Source organism: Elgaria multicarinata, chromosome 8 (assembly GCF_023053635.1).
Source record: "Elgaria multicarinata webbii isolate HBS135686 ecotype San Diego chromosome 8, rElgMul1.1.pri, whole genome shotgun sequence".
Taxonomy (NCBI): Eukaryota; Metazoa; Chordata; class Lepidosauria; order Squamata; family Anguidae; genus Elgaria; species Elgaria multicarinata.
Window position 1 is genome coordinate 115,350,601 of NC_086178.1, and position 20,639 is coordinate 115,371,239.

Below are 20,639 nucleotides of genomic sequence, written 5' to 3' on the forward strand. Positions count from 1 at the left end.
CAACAACCAAAAGATCTTACTTTCCCTTAAGACATACTCATATAGTTGTGTACCTTCAGAGAGGACAGGACAAAGCAAAGGCAATTTCACTATAATCAAAAAGGAAAAAACCAAAGCAGAAATCGACAATATGGATGGAAAGGAGTCCCTAGAGGTGGTGACCTGCAAAGGGTGTGCAATGTTCGTGTTTCTGCCTGAGCTCAACATGGCATATACCTGCAACAAGTGCAAGCTGGTGGCACTTTTGGAAGAAAAAGTGAGAGGACTTGAGCGGCGATTGTCCACCCTCCAAGGAATAAGAGAAGTCGAGGAGTTCTTAGACCGAACGGTGGAACTGCAACAGCAACAAGAAGCACATGAGATTGAAGAGCAACAGCCAGCTGAAGCAGAAGTGGAGTATGCTGAGGGGAGGAAAGCCAATGAAGAGGAAACTCCCTGGAAAAGAGTGACAGTTAGGAGCAGAAGAATTAGAAGGCATTCTGCACCGGTGGAACCATTAGAGTTAAGCAACCGCTTTCAGCTTCTGGAGAATGAGACTGAAGGACAGTTTGCAGAGGAAGAAGTGCAGGAGACACCATGCAACAGTGACCAAGAGGCAGAAGGTAGGTCAACCAAGAAGAAGAGAAGAGTAGTCGTTGTGGGAGACTCCCTGCTGCGTGGGATTGAAACCCAAGGATGTTGTGAAGACCCATGGACTCGCCAGGTGTGCTGTCTCCCTGGAGCACAGATTAGAGATGTGACTGAAGGGTTACCGAAGCTCATAAAGCCCACGGACACATACCCCTTTCTTCTCATCCAAATGATGTTGCCAAGCAGAGCTACGAAGAAATCATTTCAGACTTTGAAGCTCTGGGAAGGAAACTGAAGAACTTTGGGGCCCAGGTAGTTTTCTCATCCATCCTCCCGGTTCTTGGAAGAGGATTAGAAAGGGAAAGAAAAATACTCCGAATGAACGACTGGTTTTGAAGGTGGTGCTGTCGTGAGAGTTTTGGATTCTGGGACCACGGGCTACGCTACTTGGAACATGGACTGCTGGCAAGGGATGGGTTGCACCTCACAAGGGCTGGAAAGAATGAGTTCGGCCACAGCATGAAGAACTTGATCAGGAGGACTTTAAACTGAATCTTACGGAGGCGGGAGACGTAAATTTCGAGGCAACAATGGATGAAGGCCAAGGCACCACAGTACAGAGAACAGCTCCAATAGTGCCCCAAAATAGTGTCTGCAACAATGTAGGAACAAAGCCACACTATAAAACACACGGTCTTAGATGTCCATATACTAATGCCTAGAGCATGGGAAACAAACAGAATGAACTTGAACTCTTATTACATGAAGGCAAATACGACTTGATAGGTATAACTGAAACTTGGTGGGATGACTCCCATGACTGGAATATAGCAATTGAAGGATATAACTTGTTCAAAAAGAACAGAAGAAATAGAAAGGGAGGTGGAGTTGCACTATATGTTAAAAATACCTATCCCTGCACAGAAATACAGGCGGATGAGACTGGGAGCCCCGTCGAGAGCGTCTGGATTAAAATAAATGGGGCAAGGAATAAAAAGAATATGATAATCGGAGTCTACTACCGACCACCCAATCAAGGAGAAGATGAGGATGAAACTTTTGAGAAACAAATTGCCAGTGTTTCAAGGAAGTGTGATGTAGTAGTGATGGGGGACTTCAATTACTCTGATATCTGTTGGGAGACCATTACTGCCAAAAGCGGCTCTTCCAAGAAATTCCTGACATGTATGGGTGATAAGTTTCTCCTACAGAAAGTGGAGGAAGGAACTAGAGGGTCGGCAATCCTTGACTTGTTATTGACCAATAGGGATGACTTAGTGGATAAAGTGGCAGTTACGGGAACTCTGGGGGAAAGTGAGCATGTCATACTTGAATTCTTGATTATGAAGGAGACAAAAGTCGAGCGTAGCCATACACGTACTCTGGATTTTAGCAAAGCTGATTTTAATAAACTCAGAACTATAATAAGTAAGGTCCCGTGGCAAGTGAGCCTAATGAGAAAAGGAGTGCAGGATGGGTGGGAGTATTTAAAAAATGAAATTTTAAAGGCACAGTTACAAACAATTCCAACCAGGAGAAAAGATAGAAGACAACAGAGGAAACCAATGTGGCTCCACAAAAAGCTTAGAGATGACCTGAAAACAAAAAAGGATACATATAGGAAGTGGAAGGAAGGCCAGGCTACAAAAGAAGAGTACAGACATGTGGCTCAGAAGTGCCGAAATGGTGTCAGGAAGGCTAAAGCTGTGAATGAGCTGAGATTAGCGAGGGATGCTAAAAGCAATAAAAAGGCTTTCTTCAGATACGTGAGTAGTAAAAGACAGAGGAAAGAAATGGTGGTTCAACTGCTTAATGAGGATGGCAAATTGATAACAGACGACAAACAAAAGGCTAAAGTGCTCAATTCCTACTTTGCCTCAGTCTTCTCCCAAAAGTGGGTCTATGACCCCCCTGGAAAAAGTGAAGCAGAAGTTGAGGGGACAGGATTGCAGTTTGAGATTGATAAACAAATGGTCAAAGAACACCTAATTTCCTTGAATGAGTTTAAATCTCCAGGGCCCGATGAACTGCATCCTAGAGTAATGAAGGAGCTAGCAGAAGAACTCTCAGAACCTTTGTCTATTATCTTTGCAAAATCATGGATGATGGGTGAGGTGCCGGACGACTGGAGGAGGGCTAACATTGTCCCTATCTTCAAAACGGGCAAAAAGGAGGAACCTGGGAACTACAGACCAGTCAGTCTGACATCCATCCCTGGGAAAATTCTGGAGCAGATTATAAAGAAGTCAATCTGTAAACACCTTGAAATCAATGCAGTGATTACTAGAAGCCAACATGGATTTGTCAGGAACAAATCCTGTCAGACTAATTTGATTTAATTTTTGATAGGATAACCTCCCTTGAGGACTGTGGGAATGCTGTGGACATCATATATCTTGATTTGAGAAAAGCTTTTGACAAAGTACCACATGATATTCTGATTAACAAACTAGCTAAAAGTGGGCTAGATGGAACAACTATTAGGTGGATTCACAGTTGGCTACAGAATCAGACTCAAAGAGTACTTATCAATGGAACCTTCTCAAACTGGGGAGAGGCAACGAGTGGGGTACCGCAGGGCTCAGTCCTGGGCCCAGTGCTCTTCAACATTTTTATTAATGATTTGGACGAGGAGGTGCAGGGAACGCTTATCAAATTTGCAGATGACACCAAATTGGGTGGGATAGCTAATACCCTGGAAGACAGAAACAAACTTCAAAGTGATCTTGATAGGCTGGAGTGCTGGGCTGAAAACAACAGAATGAAATTGAATAGGGATAAATGCCAAGTTCTACATTTAGGGAATAGAAACCAAATACACAGTTACAAGATGGGGGAATCTTGGCTCAGCAATACTACAAACGAGAAAGATCTTGGAATTGTTGTAGATTGCAAGCTGAATATGAGCCAACAGTGCGATGTGGCTGCAAGAAAGGCAAATGCTATTTTGGGCTACATTAATAGAAGTATAGCTTCCAAATCACGTGAGGTACTGGTTCCTCTCTATTCGGCCCTGGTTAGGCCTCATCTAGAGTATTGTGTCCAGTTCTGGGCTCTACAATTCAAGAAGGACGCAGACAAGCTGGAGCGTGTTCAGAAGAGGGCAACCAGGATGATCAGAGGTCTAGAAACAAAGCCCTATGAAGAGAGACTGAAAGAACTGGGCATGGTTAGCCTGGAGAAGAGAAGATTGAGGGGAGACATGATAGCACTCTTCACATACTTAAAAGGTTGTCACTCAGAGGAGGGCCAGGATCTCTTCTCGATCCTCCCAGAGTGCAGGACACGGAATAACGGGCTCAAGTTAAAGGAAGCCAGATTCCAGCTGGACATCAGGAAAAACTTCCTGACTGTTAGAGCAGTGCGACGGTGGAATCAGTTACCTAGGGAGGTTGTGGGCTGTCACACACTAGAGGCATTCAAGAGGCATCTGGACAGCCATCTGTCAGGGATGCTTTAGGGTGGATTCCTGCATTGAGCAGGGGGTTGGACTAGATGGCCTTGTAGGCCCCTTCCAACTCTGCTATTCTATGATTCTATGATTCTAAGTCACTGTGAATGGAAGGAATCCCTCTGCTGCCCCAAGGAGTGGTAGTGTAGTGGTAGTAGGTGACTCCCTATTAAGAGGGACAGAGGTAGAAGTGTGACAACCAGACAAGTAATCATGGGAGCTGTGTGTATGATGTGCGTATGATGTGACAAAAAACTTTTCAAGATTTATCACGTCCACTGATCGTTATCTCTTCCTGCTGACCCCTGTGGAAACAAATGATACTGCAGAAATAGCTTTGGATGTATTGAGAGTGACTGTGGGGCTTCGGATAGGAAAGTGAAGGATTTTCAGGCACCAGGTGGTGGTCTCGTCTCTCCTTCCTGTTGAAGGCCATGGCCTAGGAAAAGAGAGAAGAATACTGGAAGTGATTAACTGGCTTACAGAGATAGCATCATCCAAGAAGATTTGGATTCCTTGACCATGATCAGCACTTCCATTATGAAGCACCTCTGAAAGGAGATGGGTTCCATCTCACAAGAAATTAGAAGAACATGTTTTACAGGAGCCTTGCAAACCTGATCAGGAGGGCTTTAAAACTAAATTCTGCAAGGGAGGACAATGAAATCCAAGAAGACGGGTTTATGCCATGTACTTTGGACAGAATACTGAGTAAAACCCAGATGGCAATAATACACAAGAAAAAACAGGGAGTGGCAGGGCCATACAACCCATACTTTCTGAAGTCTCTCCACCCATAGAGTATGGGAAATAAACAGGACAGACTTGAAATCTTAATATAGGTAACAAAATATGATTTAATAGGCATTACTGAAACCTTGTGGGATGAAGTTCATGATTGGAATGTAGAGATTAAAGGTTTTTTTTATTCTGGTTGTGCTTTTTATATTGTATTGTGTATTTGTGCTTTTAACCTGTTGGTTGTCTTACTATGATTTTAATTTTTGTGAATTGCCCAGAGTACTTTGGCTATTGGGCGGTATAGAAATGTAATAAATAAATAAATAAATACAAGTTTTGTCAAAAGAAATAGACTAAACAGGAAGGGAGTAGTAATAGCATTATATGTAAAAGATGTATATACATGCAAGGAAATCCATAAAGCTGAATAGGGAATGTCTGTTGAGAACATTTGGTTACAAATGAAAAAAGAGGGAAATAACAGTGATTGGGGGGATCTGTTGCAGAAAACCAAGCCAGGCAGAAGATTTTGATGATGCCTTCCTAGATCAGGTTGCCACATTTTTAAAGAGAAGAGAGAGAGAAGTAATGGCTCGTTTCAGTTACTCTGATACCTGTTCAAAGAAACTTTGCTAGGAATGGAAGGTCATCGGAACATAAGAAGCTGTCTTATACTGAGTCAGACCATTGGTCCATCTAGCCTAGTACTTATGACACTGGTTGGCAGTGAGTCTCCAGGGTTTTAGGCAGGATTCTTTTCCTTGCCCTACCTGGGGAAGGCAGAGACTGAACCTGTGCTCTATCACACTGTGCTGTTGCCCCCTTGTTGCTGACAATTTCTTCTTCTAGAAGATGTAAGAAGAGACAAGAGGTTGACTTTCCTAGACATGCTCTTCACAAATAGGGGAAATGGGTTGATAAGGTGAAAGTAGTGGGAACCTTGGGTGTAAGTGACCACGTCTTCTTGGGATTTATGATACTAAGGAAAGGGAAAGCTGAGCATAGTCAAAGATGAACCTTGGGCCTCAGGAAAGCTTGTTTCAACAAGTTTAAGGAAATAACCCCCATGGATAACAAAGCTCAAGGAGAAGTGGATTCTAGATGTGGGAGTTTCTTAAAAATTAGACACTGAAGGCACAATTTCAAACAATTCTAATGAGGAAATTTTTTTGAGACATCTTAAGAGACTAGGGTTGCTACGTAAGTTTTTTTATGATCTTACATGGGGGACAATGACAAACTAGTAGCCAAAGTTTGTAGAGAGAAAATCAGGAGTGATAAAGTTTAAAATGAGTTTAGGCTTGCAAGAGAGGTTGAAAATAACAAAAAGGTGGGGTTGACTATGTTAAGAGCAAGAGGAAGAACAAGGAAGTACTAATTCTCCATATGGAGGAGATATTAATTGGTGACAGATTGAAGACATATGTTCTCAACTACATTGCCCACAGAGGAAACTGTGCTTGAACTGGCAAATATATATAAAATGATGAAGGGAAGGAATTGAAGCCCAAGGTAAATAAAGAGGTGGAGTTGAAGTCTTCAGGGCTAAATGAATTGCATTTTAGGGTACTAAAAGAACTTGTGTATATACATATCAGAGCCTTTGTCTGGTTGTTGTTGTTGTTGTTATTGTTATTAATTGTAGGACAGGTGATGTACTGCTAGACTAGAGACAGGCAAATGTTCAAATCTTTAGAGGGGGAGGCTCCAGGAAACCACTGATCAGAACAGATGGTTAAAGAGTCAGTGTCAGTATCTAGGAAAAAAACCCAAAATGCCAGGAGAGCTTCTCAAAAGCAAGTTATGTCAGATTAACCTTATGTCCTTTATTCATAGTTGCTAGCCTGGTAGATCAGGGGATGTTGTGTATGTTGTATGTTGATTTTAGTAAGGCTTTTGACAAGGTCCCCCATGTTATTCTCATTGGCAAGCTTGTAAAATGTGGGCAAGACAATGTGGGCTACTGTTAGGTGGATTTGGAAGGATGATCTTCCCTGCTCCCGGGATTTACATCACTGGATGCACAGGGATGATCCAGGGATGATCCCTGGAAAAACGGACGGTGTAGAAAGGGCACAAGCATTATGAGGAAAGATTGGAGGAGTTGGGTATGTTTACTGTGGAAACAAGAAGTATTTTGACTAAACATTAGGAAGAGGTTCCTATGGTCCTGTTTTTAACCTTTACATTTCTGTATAACTTGGGCCCTGGATATCTAAATGACTGCCTGCTCCCAGGTAAATCTTTTTACTTTGAGTTCACCAACTGAGGCCCTTCTCTGGATGCTCCCACTGTCAGAGGCTATGTGGGCAAGGACCTGTCACCTTGAAGTACCTCTCCTAGGGAGGTCCGCCCGATGGTAGATTAATAAATTTTAGAGGCTGGGCGAAGGGCTTCTAGTTTTTTAATTCTTTGATCATGCTGCTGTTTACTGAATTTATTGTTTTTACTGTTGCTGTGCTATTTTAGTATTATTCTAATGCTTTGGTATTTAAATTTTTTATTTTTGTTCATTGCAAACCACCCTAGACATTCATAGAATTGAAAGGCAGGGTAATAATTAAAAATAAATAAATAATGAGCAGTAATTTGTGTTTTCTTTAGATTCATGACAAAAATACTCCAGTTATTGGTTGGATTAGAAAGGTGTTCATCGATATAACTATGATTAAAAAGCAACAAATTTGCTTTGTAATTTATGTAGTGATTTCCAAATTTAAAATTAAAATTCTATCTGGTTCATAAGTCTGAAAGCCTGCTAATAGGAGTGTGTGCAATTGGGTGAAAGGTCTACAATTCATTTTGCATAGTAATAAAAGTTAGACAATACTAAAAGAATTGTGTGGGATTGAAAATTCCATGTTCTTAATATTCCCATCAGGCAAACCTTGACAGATGCTGTAAGGAGATACGCCTAGGCTAGACAACTTACATTCTTCTCTGGGTGGATAATATATAGTGGTAGTCTAAAACTTGCTAGCAAAAGACGAACACTGAGGGGAGAGGAAGGTTGCATACAGAAACATCATTGCCTGCTTTTTAAAACTATAACTCCATGCCGCTCCTGTTTGCAGCTCATTTATTTTGCCCTATAGAACTTGATGAGAGCAACTGAGAATTAATCGAACCAGCATAACACTGCTTTTTATTCTGTTTCTTGGTTATACTAGAGCACCTTTCCCCAATGTATTAGATGACAACTTTGACAATCCTCAGTCAGCATGACCAATGTGCCTTTTGGCTAGAAATGATGGGAGTTGTAGTCCAGCATCTGGAGGTCATTATGTTGGGGAAGCTGTATTAGATGTCGGAAGAATGTGACCAGTTTGGGATCTGATTTGTTTATAGATACAATCATAAACACACATACCTGTGAGAGTCATACTCTGCTCTAAAAAATCTGTTTAACTAGCTTTTTATCTATTATAAATTGAATTAACATACAAGGTCATTAATTGGCATGATTGTAGGATTCTATATTTGACCTGATGGAATGCAGCTGTCATTCCATTCTGTGTGTTTGCTATTCACAGTTGAAAATGAGAGCAGGGGGAATGAGTGACTCATCAAAGTGGAAAAAGCAGAAGAGATCGCCAAGGAACTCTTGCCATGTCACCAAAGTATCTCAAGGAACAGAACATACTGCTGCCAATGGTACAGGTATGGCAAGTGATATTCATTCATTCATTTATTAAAATGAATATACAGCCCTTCAGTGGCGTTTCCAGGGTAGTTTACAAAAACAAGATAAATTATGCAAATAAAATGACTGCATCATCTTAAAAAAAAAATACATTGAAATGCATTTAAAAGCCTGGGTGAAAGGCCTGGCACCAAAAACATAACAATGTTTGCAACAGGTGGGCCCCTCTGAGGACGAAATACCCAAATAGGCTGTCATTGCTGAGAAGGCTCTCACTCTCTCAGGTGGCTACTCCTGTTCCTCAGATGGCTGGGGCACCTGGAGGAGAGCCTTAAGGAATGGGCAGGTTGATATGAGAACAGGCATTCTTTTAGGTACCTGGGTTTAAGCTATGTAGGGCTGAGGTGAACATAACAGGTGAATAGAACACGAACTCCAATTATAACCTTGGGCATGTGGTCTATACTTCTGACAGGTTACATTATTTTTGATAAAACATAAAATGTACTCCCAAAGATACTACAACTTAAAAAGCCACAAGGAAATGAATATCAGTGAATGAACTATGCTGTGTTGTTGGAAACCACATACCTGTCAACTACCTTGCTATGACTTATCAGAGCTGTACAGAGAGACTCTGACAATGTAGAAACCTGTGTGGCAGCCCCCTGACTCTGCACCATTCTCCTGTGGAGGGGAATAGGAAGAGATTGGGGGTGGGGGTGGGGGCAGGAGGAAACACCAATGAACCCTGAGAGGGAGGAGTCAGCAGAGGATATTATGAGGGAAATGCAGGAGGTAGGGACAGAGGAAGAGGAAAAGTCAGCACCTACCTGGCTATCTAAGGGACCACCTGTCTCACTATGAACTTGTCTGGGTATTAGAATCTGGAGAAGAGGCCTTTGAGGGCACCATTGCCCACAGCAGCCTGTTTGTCAGGCATGTGTGAAATGGCTTTCTCTTGTATTGCTACCAAACTATAGAAAGTGCTCCCTCACGAGCTGTGATTGGCCCTGACTCTGTAAATCTCTTCAATTTAGCCTTTTAAAACGTGTAGTTTAAATGTTTTACCATGTTTAATGTTTTTATGTTTTACAGTTTTTATTGTTGTACAGTTTGATTGTTTTTAGTTGTTGTATACTGCCTTGATTGCCTTTTGGCAGATAAGATGGTATATAGATGATGATGATGATGATGGAGGTTCAGCCTTTCCTTTTAGTAACCAAACCCAGCTAGTTTGTAGAAACTTCAACAGGACCAACCAGTGATGGGGTGAGCTGTAGGGCTGGAGATATTCCAGGTATCTGACTGGCTAACTCCAAAAGGTTGTGGTTGTGTCCTTCGAGTCCACATTCTGTTATTGAAACAGTCCCATTGGAAAATGTTTGCATGGAATAAGCCTGGAATGTTAGAATGGTGAGAATTGTCCCTCTCCTTCCCAAGTAACCATTCTGGCTTGGATTCTGGCAGCTTTGTTCAGACTGATCTTTTTCTTTTTCCTGCTTTTGTAAATGTTATCTTTTGTCCCAGGTGATCCAATTCTCTTATTGAATAAAATTTCAATCAAATTCCTTTGGAAAAAGATCTAATAATGAAAAGACATGGAAAATTGTCCAATAGAAAGATCCTGTAAGAAGTAGAAACTATGCATAGATCAACAAGATGGCTTAGAGTTTAATTACAAGTGATATTCTTCTTTCTAATCATAACGCACAATTGGCTGTGCATTGCAGAAAATCAACCTTTCTCATATTGTATTCTTGCTACAGTGTGAACAGATTCAGAGATTCCTTTATTTGAGGGATTGACACTGGTATGCATACACATCTGTGGGATCATGGCCTCTATCCAACAGTCACCAGCCAGACACTTTATATCAGTGGGTAGCCCTGGGCCTCGGTCTGCCCCCAGGCACCTTTTTTGGTACCTGGTGAGGTGCCCTACCACTCCCTCTTTTTTCCAAACACAAAACAAAACAACGCATTTTCTTACTGACAGATGGGATTGCTTCAAAGCAAATTTAGGTCACTGAAAACTTCAGGTTCAAAGGAGTTGTTTAGTGGGGTTCAGACCCATCTCTGCCTTGTACTCAGACAGACTTTTGGGCAGATTACTTCTCTGTTGTGACTAGCCATATCTCCCATGGCAGCCATTTTGAGGTAGAGCTCAGGACAGTTTTTCAAATTGCCAAATGCGCCTACGGTCCAAAAAGGGCTGCCTACCCAGCTTTATAAATAAGAGATGTCAAAAAGAATTATTGAAAAGAATGACTCAAATGCTGTGTTGGGACATAATATTCCACTAGCTTCTCCATTATTTTTTATAGAAGCAGTGATAATGACATTGAGTGATTGTAACTGCAATGTTTGAAACAGCTGTAAAAGCTTGAAGAATGTGTTCATAAATAGTGGGACCAGCACTAATGTCAAAATATGACTGATCTTCTTGTAATTTATACATGGCTAACTTATTGCTTCTATTTCTTATTAATAGGTGGAGTTAATTTCATTGATGTACCTTCTCCCATCTCATCTGGAAGTTCAGAAAATGCATCTTCTACAGTCAGCCCTGCTACTGACAGTGGTTTAGATCTTTTATCCCAGATGCGCTCAAAAGAAGTCCTTACAAACTTGCAGCTGGTTGACCCTTTGGGAATCAGTTCAGCAGTGCCTTTATCTGAGCCTAGGGTGAGAGAGCAGCTAGAGCCCCAGGTTTGAGCTTATTCTACTGCTTATTTTACCCAGCAGACAGATGTGCTAGCTACAAAAGTGACCTGCAATAATATGTGGTGGTGTAGAGAGCTCTTGTTCAGAGTTTCAGCAAGTCAACCATGCCTTCTTTTCACATTATTCAATTTTATTCCCCCTCCTTCCTGGTTTAGACCATGAGCATGCTCAGTCCTCATTGAGGAAATCCACCCCCCACTCACCCAAGACCCCAAGTTTTGCAGCTTTGTCATTGACTTCTACATTAAGCCACTCCAGATGTCACTCTGGATTGGCACTTCTGAATGTCGTTAATAGTATGTACAATCGATTTTGTCTCACTTTGCATCACAGCTCTATAGTTCTACTACATTCCTGTTCTGTAAAAATCACAGATTGTGGAAGCGCATGCATTCTCTTTTCTGCTCGGTTTCCTTTTAATATGATAATAAATGCTTTGAATGAAGAGGAGGAATTTAAATACACAAACTGAAAACTTATTAGTAGACAAAAGTTAGTAATGGTTATAGAACCTCTTCCCAAGTGGAGTAGGCTGTAATCCTATACCTCCTTACCTGGGAGTAAGTCCCATTGAACATCTGTGTAGGACTGAAATGTTATACACAGAGACTCTGTTCAAATGACCTGTTAAGCCACAGTGGTTAAGCATTTTGAGCTAAACATTATGGCTTAGCATGTTGTGTGAACCATTTCTAACCATAGTGCTGTATAACTACAGTTTAAACACGCTCAATAAGACTTTGCTGCAAAAGGGTTAGTGGCCTAACCATGGCTTAGTGTATTGTCTGAACAGGCCCACAGTTTCTTATACCAATATATCTGTAGGTATAGATGTAGGGTTGGATCCATACTAGGTTATTCATGCTTTACTTCCACTGAAATCAGTAGGATAAATTAGTTATGACTTACTTAAGACACATTGATTTTTCTGGATTAAAGTGTGTCTAACGTAGTTGGATCTGATCTAGTGATCATAACAAAACAGTGAAGTATGTTAGATGCTAATCCAGCAATGACTATGGGAAATAGACAACACGTAGGAGAATTTCCCGCCATTAGCCTTTTGCAACTTCTTATAAGGTAGATGGCAAGTTTTAAGTGACATGACTGAGAAATATTTCAGGGCTAGAAAGAGCTGAAATATTGACTAATAGTTGTACAGGATAGATTTTTTTTTATTTGACAATTGGATTTTGAATTTAAATTTGATTTGTTTTGTTTAAATCAGTATTTTATATATTTTGTTAAAAAGTTTGTCTTCTTTTAGAAACAATCTGTTTAAAACATATTAAAGTTTACAGTTATATTTTCTTAGAACTGATTTCACAATCCTTTATGAAATATGATTTCACAAAAGGCTTCTTTTCTATGTAAAGAAACAAGCAAAAATATTAGCTTTCTGAGATCATGCATTGTTGAATAGTTTATGGACCATGTTTGTTGTTGGAAAATGAGTACAAGTTATCTCAAACATCGGAATCCAGCCTTTTGGTTCCAGAAGATAAAGTCCTGTATCTCACTCATCAGGATAACTTACTGAACCTGTCCGAGTGGTTCCTTATTTATTTTTTGTACCCCCAAAACTATAGGAGATGATGAAGGGTTTGGCAAGCAAGTAGTATATGAAAATCATATGATGAATCTGAAGACTGAAATAGGAAATAAGTTGGCAGCTTCATTATATTTAAATGTGTCATTGTTCCCCCGAGTAGCTACACAGCTAAGCATTGGGCTACATATTTGGGATATATTCTCTGAAGATTAGTATTCTTTTGAGTGGATGGGATTGTTATTTCAGTGAGCTGTTCATACAACATGTTAACTCGTACTAATTTCCTTTGCTATTATCTTTATGGCTAAAGAATTACTGCCCCCAGGAGGAAAAGACCCCATCTGCCTCAATGGAGTCCATCCCAGAGGTTCTTGAGGAGTGCACGTCTGTAGCTGAACACTCAGACTCTGCTTCTGTTCATGACATGGACTATGTCAATCCCCGGGGAGTGCGATTTACTCAGTGCTCTCAAAAGGAAGGTGAGTGCTTTGGAACAAGATCAGTGTCCTTTGGTTCTATCCATCCTACTACTGGAAAGAAGGAAGAAAGCACCTGGCATTTCTTCTTCGTGGTCTCTGTGCATCACACCCATGGGCTCTGCGCCTGCACGAGCTCGACTCTGGGAAATTTCAAAGCTTATGATAATTTTAGGCGGGAACCCTCCCCCGTGCTGTACTGCGCATGTCTACTGGGTTCCCGCCTACTCTTTCAGTTTCTTTTTGACCGCCATTGTGGCTGCTCGTTCTTCGGGACTTCTCGTCAAAAGAAGCGTTTTTCTTCTTAGCTTATCCAAAAAAAAAAAAAAAAAAGTGTTATTAGAGTTAGTTTTTTGTGTAAATAGTTTTTCCTGTACATAGTTCGGTAGCGCATAAAACTGCGCGATCTCCGCGCCGCTTTTGGGCGCGTATGGCCCTTAAGGCCCCTTTCAGAAAATGTGTAAAGTGTGGAGCCAAACTGCCCCCTACTGATGGCCACTCCCTATGTTTAATTTGCCTGGGAGAACAACATATTCCAGAATCCTGCCATCATTGCATAGCCTTCACCAGGCAAACTAGAAAACATCGTGCCGATCGTCTTCGTGCTGTTCTTTGGGAGAAAACCTTACTCGCAGTGGACGAACCTCCCTTCTCCGCGACCACAATGCAAGCAGAGACAAGGCTCCACAGAACGCCTTGATTCTCCAACACCAGGCCCCTCCCTATCTGTAGCAACAGCAAAGAAGATCTCAAAGAAGGCCTGTACGCCAAAGCATACAGAATCCCATAAAAAGAAAAAGAGACACTCTGTGCAGGAGACACCCGTGTCCGAACCTTTGAGGCTAAGTGCAATGCCGCCACCTCCTCCACCACCAGTATTGGATTCGCCGGCTCCCTCACGTACCGAACCTCTACCTCCAAGTGAGGCCTCGGTACCGACATCGACATCGAGACACACTCTATCGATGTCGGAGGGCGAGATACGGGACCCTACTCCGCCAACGCACTTGGAACCGAGACACAACCCACCATCTGAGGGCACAGACCATAGATCCCCTCGATCTCGTCTGCAGACCCTGTCCCCGAGACACGCCTCACGGTCTCATGGACGCCAATACTCAAGGGACAGATCACGCTCCCCATGATCGTGCCGCTTAGGCTCAGACAGAGAGTCTAACTGGTCAGCCCCAAGACCGTATTACGGTTGGGGCGACTGGAATTATTTCAGACCACCGGACTACCACTATTATTATGACTGGCATGGTTACCCCCCTCAGTACCAACAGGAGGAACATCTTATTCCACCACCACCACCAGGCCCTCGGTACCAACAGGAGGATCATTTCATTCCACCACCACCAGTCTCCCGGTCGATACCAAACCTGACATCGGTACCTGCCCCCACTCAGACAGCCCCAATAACAAATCTGGCTTCAGCCTCGGAACATCACAGGCCTGAATTACAACTACCTCCAGCTCATGCACTGGGCGCAGGCAACTGAGAATCCTCCTGCTCCCCAGAGGAGGATTACCAATCCGATTCGGCATCGGTCTCGTCGGTAACCCCCTCCACCCCATCTCCAGAGGGAGCGGTTGCGACGGGCGAATCCACTTCCCCGCCAGAGGATAAGGGCCACTTCACCGAAAACGTCCTAAGAATGGCTCAGTCTCTGGGCTTAGAGACACACCAGACTATAGAGCATGTCAAAGACTTTGATGCAGTCCATTCGGAAATGCTAACCTCGGTAGCTATACCCTTTTTACCTACCCTTCTTCAAACGGCTAAACTATCGTGGAAAAACCCATCTTCTATGCCACCAACAGCTAGAAGACTAGAAAACATGTATAGAGTTCAGGAACCTGGCGCAGAGTTTCTTTTTTCTTACCCCCCACCTAACTCAGTGATTGTGGAAGCCTCACAAGGGAGATCGCAGAAAGTCCATTCCTCCCCTTGTAGATAAGGAGGGACGTAGACTAGACCTGCTAGGGAGACGTTTATATTCCTCTACTGCTCTGGGACTTAGAGTCGCGAATTATCAAACTGTTATGGCAAGATATCAGCTCTTCCTTTGGGAGAAGATGGGATCCTTATCCGACTACCTCCCAGAGGAACAAAGAGAACTTGCCCAAGTATTTCAGGCGGAAGCACAGAAAATGGCACGACAACAAATAAATACTGCCCGTCACCAGACGGATTGCAATTCAAAGGCGATGGTGGGGGCAATTGCCCTGCGCCGCCACGCCTGGTTACGCTCTGCCGGGCTAACACAGGAAGCCCGTAAAAGAATTGAGGACCTCCCGTTTGACGGGGAAGGTCTCTTTAATAGCAAAACTGACGACACCATGGATGCTACACAAAAAGCTAAAAACACAGCACGTAAAATGGGGATATCGCAACTGCAAACCGGTTTCAGGCAACGCAAGTGGTACAGGAGCTCACCCTCTCAGCAGTTTCGCCGCCCTGCAGAGTGCACCAATAGGCAGCAACCCAACTGGCAACAACACCATTATACACAGACCTTTCCTAGGTACCAAACTCCGAGAAAAAGAGGGGACTCCAACAAAAAGCAGCGCCTTTGACTCCCATACGATACCCCCCGTTTTAGGCATCGAAGGACAAATTTCCTGCCCCCTCCTATCCCCACACTACCTTACCTGGGAATCCATCACTACGGACAACTGGGTACTTTCCATTGTCAAACAAGGCTACCGTATCGAATTCGAAGACCTCCCTCCTTTTTCGGGACTGAAAACCACAACTCCCTCACCAACCCTATGCGAGGAAGTATGGACTCTACTTCAAAAGGGCGCTATCTACCCTGTCACCTCGCAAGAAACACACAGGGGCTTCTACTCCCGATATTTCACAGTCCCGAAAAAGGACGGAGGTCTTCGCCCGATATTGGACCTAAACCTTTACGTAACACCACGAAAGTTCAGGATGACAACGTTGGCATCAATTCTGCCTCTGATCCAGCAAGGAGACTGGTTCGCAGCGATAGATCTCCGCGATGCTTATTTTCATATCGCAATTCATCCCTCAAGCCAAAAATTCCTCCGTTTCGCAATTGGCAACCGATGCTTCGAATTCTGCGTCCTCCCCTTCGGCTTGGCATCGGCCCCGAGGGTATTTACAAAGGTAATGGCAGTCGTTTGCGCCAACCTGAGACTCCAGGGAATTCAGGTACATTCCTATCTGGACGATTGGCTCTTGGTAGCCAAATCCAAAAACCAACTCCTCTCGGACATATCGCGAACTCTATACCTCCTGCAACAACTGGGACTTCGTGTCAATGCCGAGAAGTCGGTACTGTACCCTACCAGGACAATCCAGTTCATAGGCGCAAAACTGGATTCTGTGGCGGCCAAAGCCTTCCTACCATCGAACCGAACCACCATAATTACCACACTCGCGTCACAAGTCGCATCACACCCCAAGGTGCGAGCTCTAACCATCCAGAGGCTTCTGGGTTTGATGGCATCCACCACAGCTGTAGTCAAACTAGCCCGCCTCAAGATGAGAGCACTACAAAACTGGTTCATCCACCACTTCGACTTCAACACAGACCCGAAACGCACTTGGTTACACCTTCCCTCGCCAATAACCAGATCACTCCTCTGTTGGAAAACCGGCGAGAATATCTCGAAGGGTATACCTTTCAGCCCACCGAATCCGTCCAGAGCACTTACCACGGACGCATCATACGTATCGCTGGCACAGACAACATTTTAGCCGACGACCTCAGTTGCACACACGTCCCCTCTCACAAGTGGGAACTAAAGGACTCTATAATACAAGATCTGTTCGAGAGGTGGGGCACCCTAGAAGTAGATATATTTGCCACCCAGAACAATGCGAAATGTCGACAATTTTGCAGTCGGGCAGGAAGGGGAGCAAGATCCCTCGGCGATGCCTTTGTTTTCACATGGACAGAACCGATGCTCTACCTGTTTCCCCCGTTCCCCCTACTAACGAAAGTCGTGGCGAAGACCCTAACAGACAGGACGAACGGAATCATCATAACCCCTTGGTGGCCGAGGCAACCCTGGTTTACGATTCTCATGCGACAGTCACAGGGGGAATACCGTCGTCTTCCAACGACACCAGACCTATTGATGTGGGAAAAGGGAGCAATCCACCACCCAGACCTCCACACGCTGAAACTGACCATGTGGAGGGTAACCGGGATAGGCGACCGACCATATCATCACCCGTACGAGCGATAATCGAGGCGGCTTGTAAACCAGCCACTCGAAAATCCTACGCTGCTAAGTGGAACCGATTTGAATCCTTCGCGAAGGACCAACTATTTGACCCACATAAACCATCAATACCACAGATCCTCTATTTTCTTCTCTCATTACACCTCAAAGGACTTAAGGCTACGTCAATCAAAGTTTATTTTTGTGAACCGCCCAGAGAGCTTCGGCTATTGGGCGGTATAAAAATGTAATAAATAAATAAATAAATAAAAATAAATTATTTAGCTGCTATCTCAGCAGCCATTACTAAAGACAATGAGTACTCTAGGGACAATATCTGTCCTCTTTTTTCACACACGTTAGTTAAAAGTTTTTTTAGGGGACTAAAGAACATCGCACCTCCTGTTCGCAATCTGTTACCCCAGTGGAGTTTGTCTCTCGTGTTACAAGCATTAACCAAGACACCGTTTGAGCCCTTAGCCACAGTTGACCTACGGCTCCTCACGTTTAAAGTTGTATTCTTGGTAGCAATTACCTCTGCTCGCAGAGCAGGAGAACTGTGTGCCCTCCGGGTAGACCATCCCTACTTAAAATTTCACAGGGACAAAGTTGTGTTACATACTGATCCTACCTTTCTACCAAAGGTAGTTTCAGATTTCCATGTTAATCAATCCATTATCCTCCCAGCCTTTTTTCCAGCTCCCACCTCTACAATTGAAAGATCTCTTCACTCACTGGACGCCCGTAGAGCATTGGCTTTTTATAAAGCCAGGACAGAATCCTTTGGGCCAACTGAACGCCTCTTTGTATGCTATGGAGGACCTAGACGAAGGCAGGCTGTATCATCCCAGAGGCTAGCGTCCTGGGTGGTTCAGACCATTCGACTGGCATATGAAGCATCTCATGAGAATCCACCAGGAAGGATAACGGCCCACTCAACCAGAGCAGTGGCCACATCAGTTGCCTTTTCCAGAGGAGCGTCTCTACCCGACCTCTGCAAGGCGGCAACATGGTCGACACCATCGACCTTCGTTCGTCACTACAGATTGGACGTCAGAGCCAGACAGGACTGCTCGTTCGGCCGCCTCATCCTCTCTGAAGTGCTACAATAGAACACCGACTCTCCACCTGGTGAGTAAGCTTGTCATTCACCCATGGATGTGATGCACAGAGACCACGAAGAAGAAAGGCAGGTTGCTTACCTGTAACTGGAGTTCTTCGAGTGGTCATCTGTGCATTCACACAACCCACCCACCATCCCCACTTGGTGTTATTCCTTCTGTTGTTTATCCATTTAAAGGGCCACAATGTGGTCAAGTAGGTTTAAAACTGAAAGAGTAGGTGGGAACCCAGTAGACATGCGCAGTACAGCGCGGAGGAGGGTTCCCGCCTAAAATTATCATAAGCTTTGAAAGTTCCCGGAGTTGAGCTCACGCAGGCGCAGAGCCCATGGATGTAATGCACAGATGACCACTCGAAGAACTCCAGTTACAGGTAAGCAACCTGCCTTTCCCATTAGCAAGAATAATTTTGTTTCTCTTGGGCTAATTGAAAAGAGGCTGGAGTAGAAATGCAATGGTTATAAATGTTCTACTTATTCTCTCCCCCGACCTCCCCACAAGGAACAGCATTAGTCCCGTATGGGCTGCCTTGTATCCGAGAACTACTCCGCTTCCTCATCTCCCTCACGAACCCACATGACCGCCACAACTCCGAGGTGATGATCCACATGGGACTACAGCTGCTTACTGTTGCTCTGGAGTTGGCTTCTGTTGCAAACTGTCCGTCTCTCCTAGGTCTTGTGAAAGAAGAATTATGTCGATATCTCTTTCAAGTGAGTTTGGTTTACTCAATGCTGATCAAATTTGCAGTTGACACAAAATTGGGTGGGATAGCTATTATCTGGAAGACAGAAACAAAGTTCAAAGTAATGAAAGGCTGGAGTGCTGGGCTGAAAACAACAGCATGATATTTAATAGGGATAAATACCAAGTTCTACACCTAGGAAAAAGAAACCAAATGCCCAGTTACAAGATGGGGGATACTTGGCTCAGCATTACTACAAACAAGAAGGATCTTGGAATTGTTGTAGATCACAAGCTGAATATGATATGGCTGCAAGAAAGGCAAATGCTATTTTGGGATGCATTAATAGAAGTATAGCTTCCAAATCATGTGAAGTACTGCTTCCCCTCTATTCGGCACTGGTTAGGCTTGATCTTGAGTATTGTGTCCAGTTCTGGGAACCACACTTCAAGAAGGATGCAGACAAGCTGGAGGGGGTTCAGAGGAGGGTAACGTGAATGATCAAGGGTCTGTAAACAAAGCTGTATTTTTTTATTATTGCATTTCTATTTTCGATCCTCCCAGAGTGCAGGACACGGAATATTATGCTCAAGTTACAGGAAGCCAGATTCCGGCTGGGCATCAGGAAAAACTTCCTGACTGTTACAGCAGTATGACAATGGGCCCAATTACCTAGGGAGGTTGTGGGTTGGACAGCCATCTGCCATCTTTCAGGGATACTTTAATGTGGATTCCTGCATTGAGCAGGGGGTTGGACTCAATGGCCTTATAGGCCCCTTCCAACTCTACTATTCTGTGATAGAATAGTAGAGTTGGGAGGGGCCTATAAGGCCATCGAGTCCACCCTCCTGCTCAATGCAGGAACCTACCTTTAAAGCATACCTGACTGATGGCTCAGATTCTTGCTAAGTTTGAATACCCGTTAGGCAGTACCTTCAGAATGATAGCCCTTGTGTTATTGCATCTTGGAAGAAATATTTTTTGCTATGGTTTTGGTTTTCCTTCCTGATGGGAGGAAAAAGATTATATCTACATTAACTGTCCTTCATCTTTTATTTCTTTCCCAGTTGTTGAGTGTGGAGCGGCTTAATTTGTATTCAGCTTCCCTTAGGGTTTGCTTCCTCCTCTTTGAGAGCATGAGAGAACATCTGAAATTCCAACTGGAGGTGAGTCCTTTGAAGTGCACCTACTAGTCTTCCAAAGAGATCATTTAAACAGCTTTGTGGCTTGGTGCATGGATGTGCATAGAATCCTGTATAAGAATTTAGGAGACTATTTTGGAAACTAGAGGTGACTCCAAGATTCTCAAGCTTCCTTCTTGGTCTTCTTAAAGTTGGTGTTCATATGGTAGACAATCCATTCAGTTATACTTCACTGATGCAACCTGGGAAGGGAAGGCCCAATGGCAGAAATGGTGGTTGTCAAGTCTCTCTGCATGTCTTCTCCATGGAGGCAGCACATAGATCCCAAG

The 20,639-nt window shown here is 43.6% G+C and overlaps 1 protein-coding gene across 4 annotated transcripts in view; it reads left to right on the forward strand.

Annotated features, from left to right (window-relative positions):
- GBF1 (golgi brefeldin A resistant guanine nucleotide exchange factor 1) overlaps positions 1 to 20,639 on the forward strand; it is a 209,735-nt gene that overhangs the window by 101,349 nt on the left and 87,747 nt on the right. For all 4 annotated transcript variants that reach the window (XM_063133220.1, XM_063133218.1, XM_063133219.1 and 1 more), the window contains 5 exons: positions 8,296 to 8,422; positions 10,899 to 11,116; positions 12,994 to 13,162; positions 18,985 to 19,196; positions 20,236 to 20,334. In XM_063133220.1, coding sequence (XP_062989290.1) covers positions 8,296 to 8,422; positions 10,899 to 11,116; positions 12,994 to 13,162; positions 18,985 to 19,196; positions 20,236 to 20,334 — 825 coding nt within the window. The remainder of the gene's footprint in view (positions 1 to 8,295; positions 8,423 to 10,898; positions 11,117 to 12,993; positions 13,163 to 18,984; positions 19,197 to 20,235; positions 20,335 to 20,639) is intronic.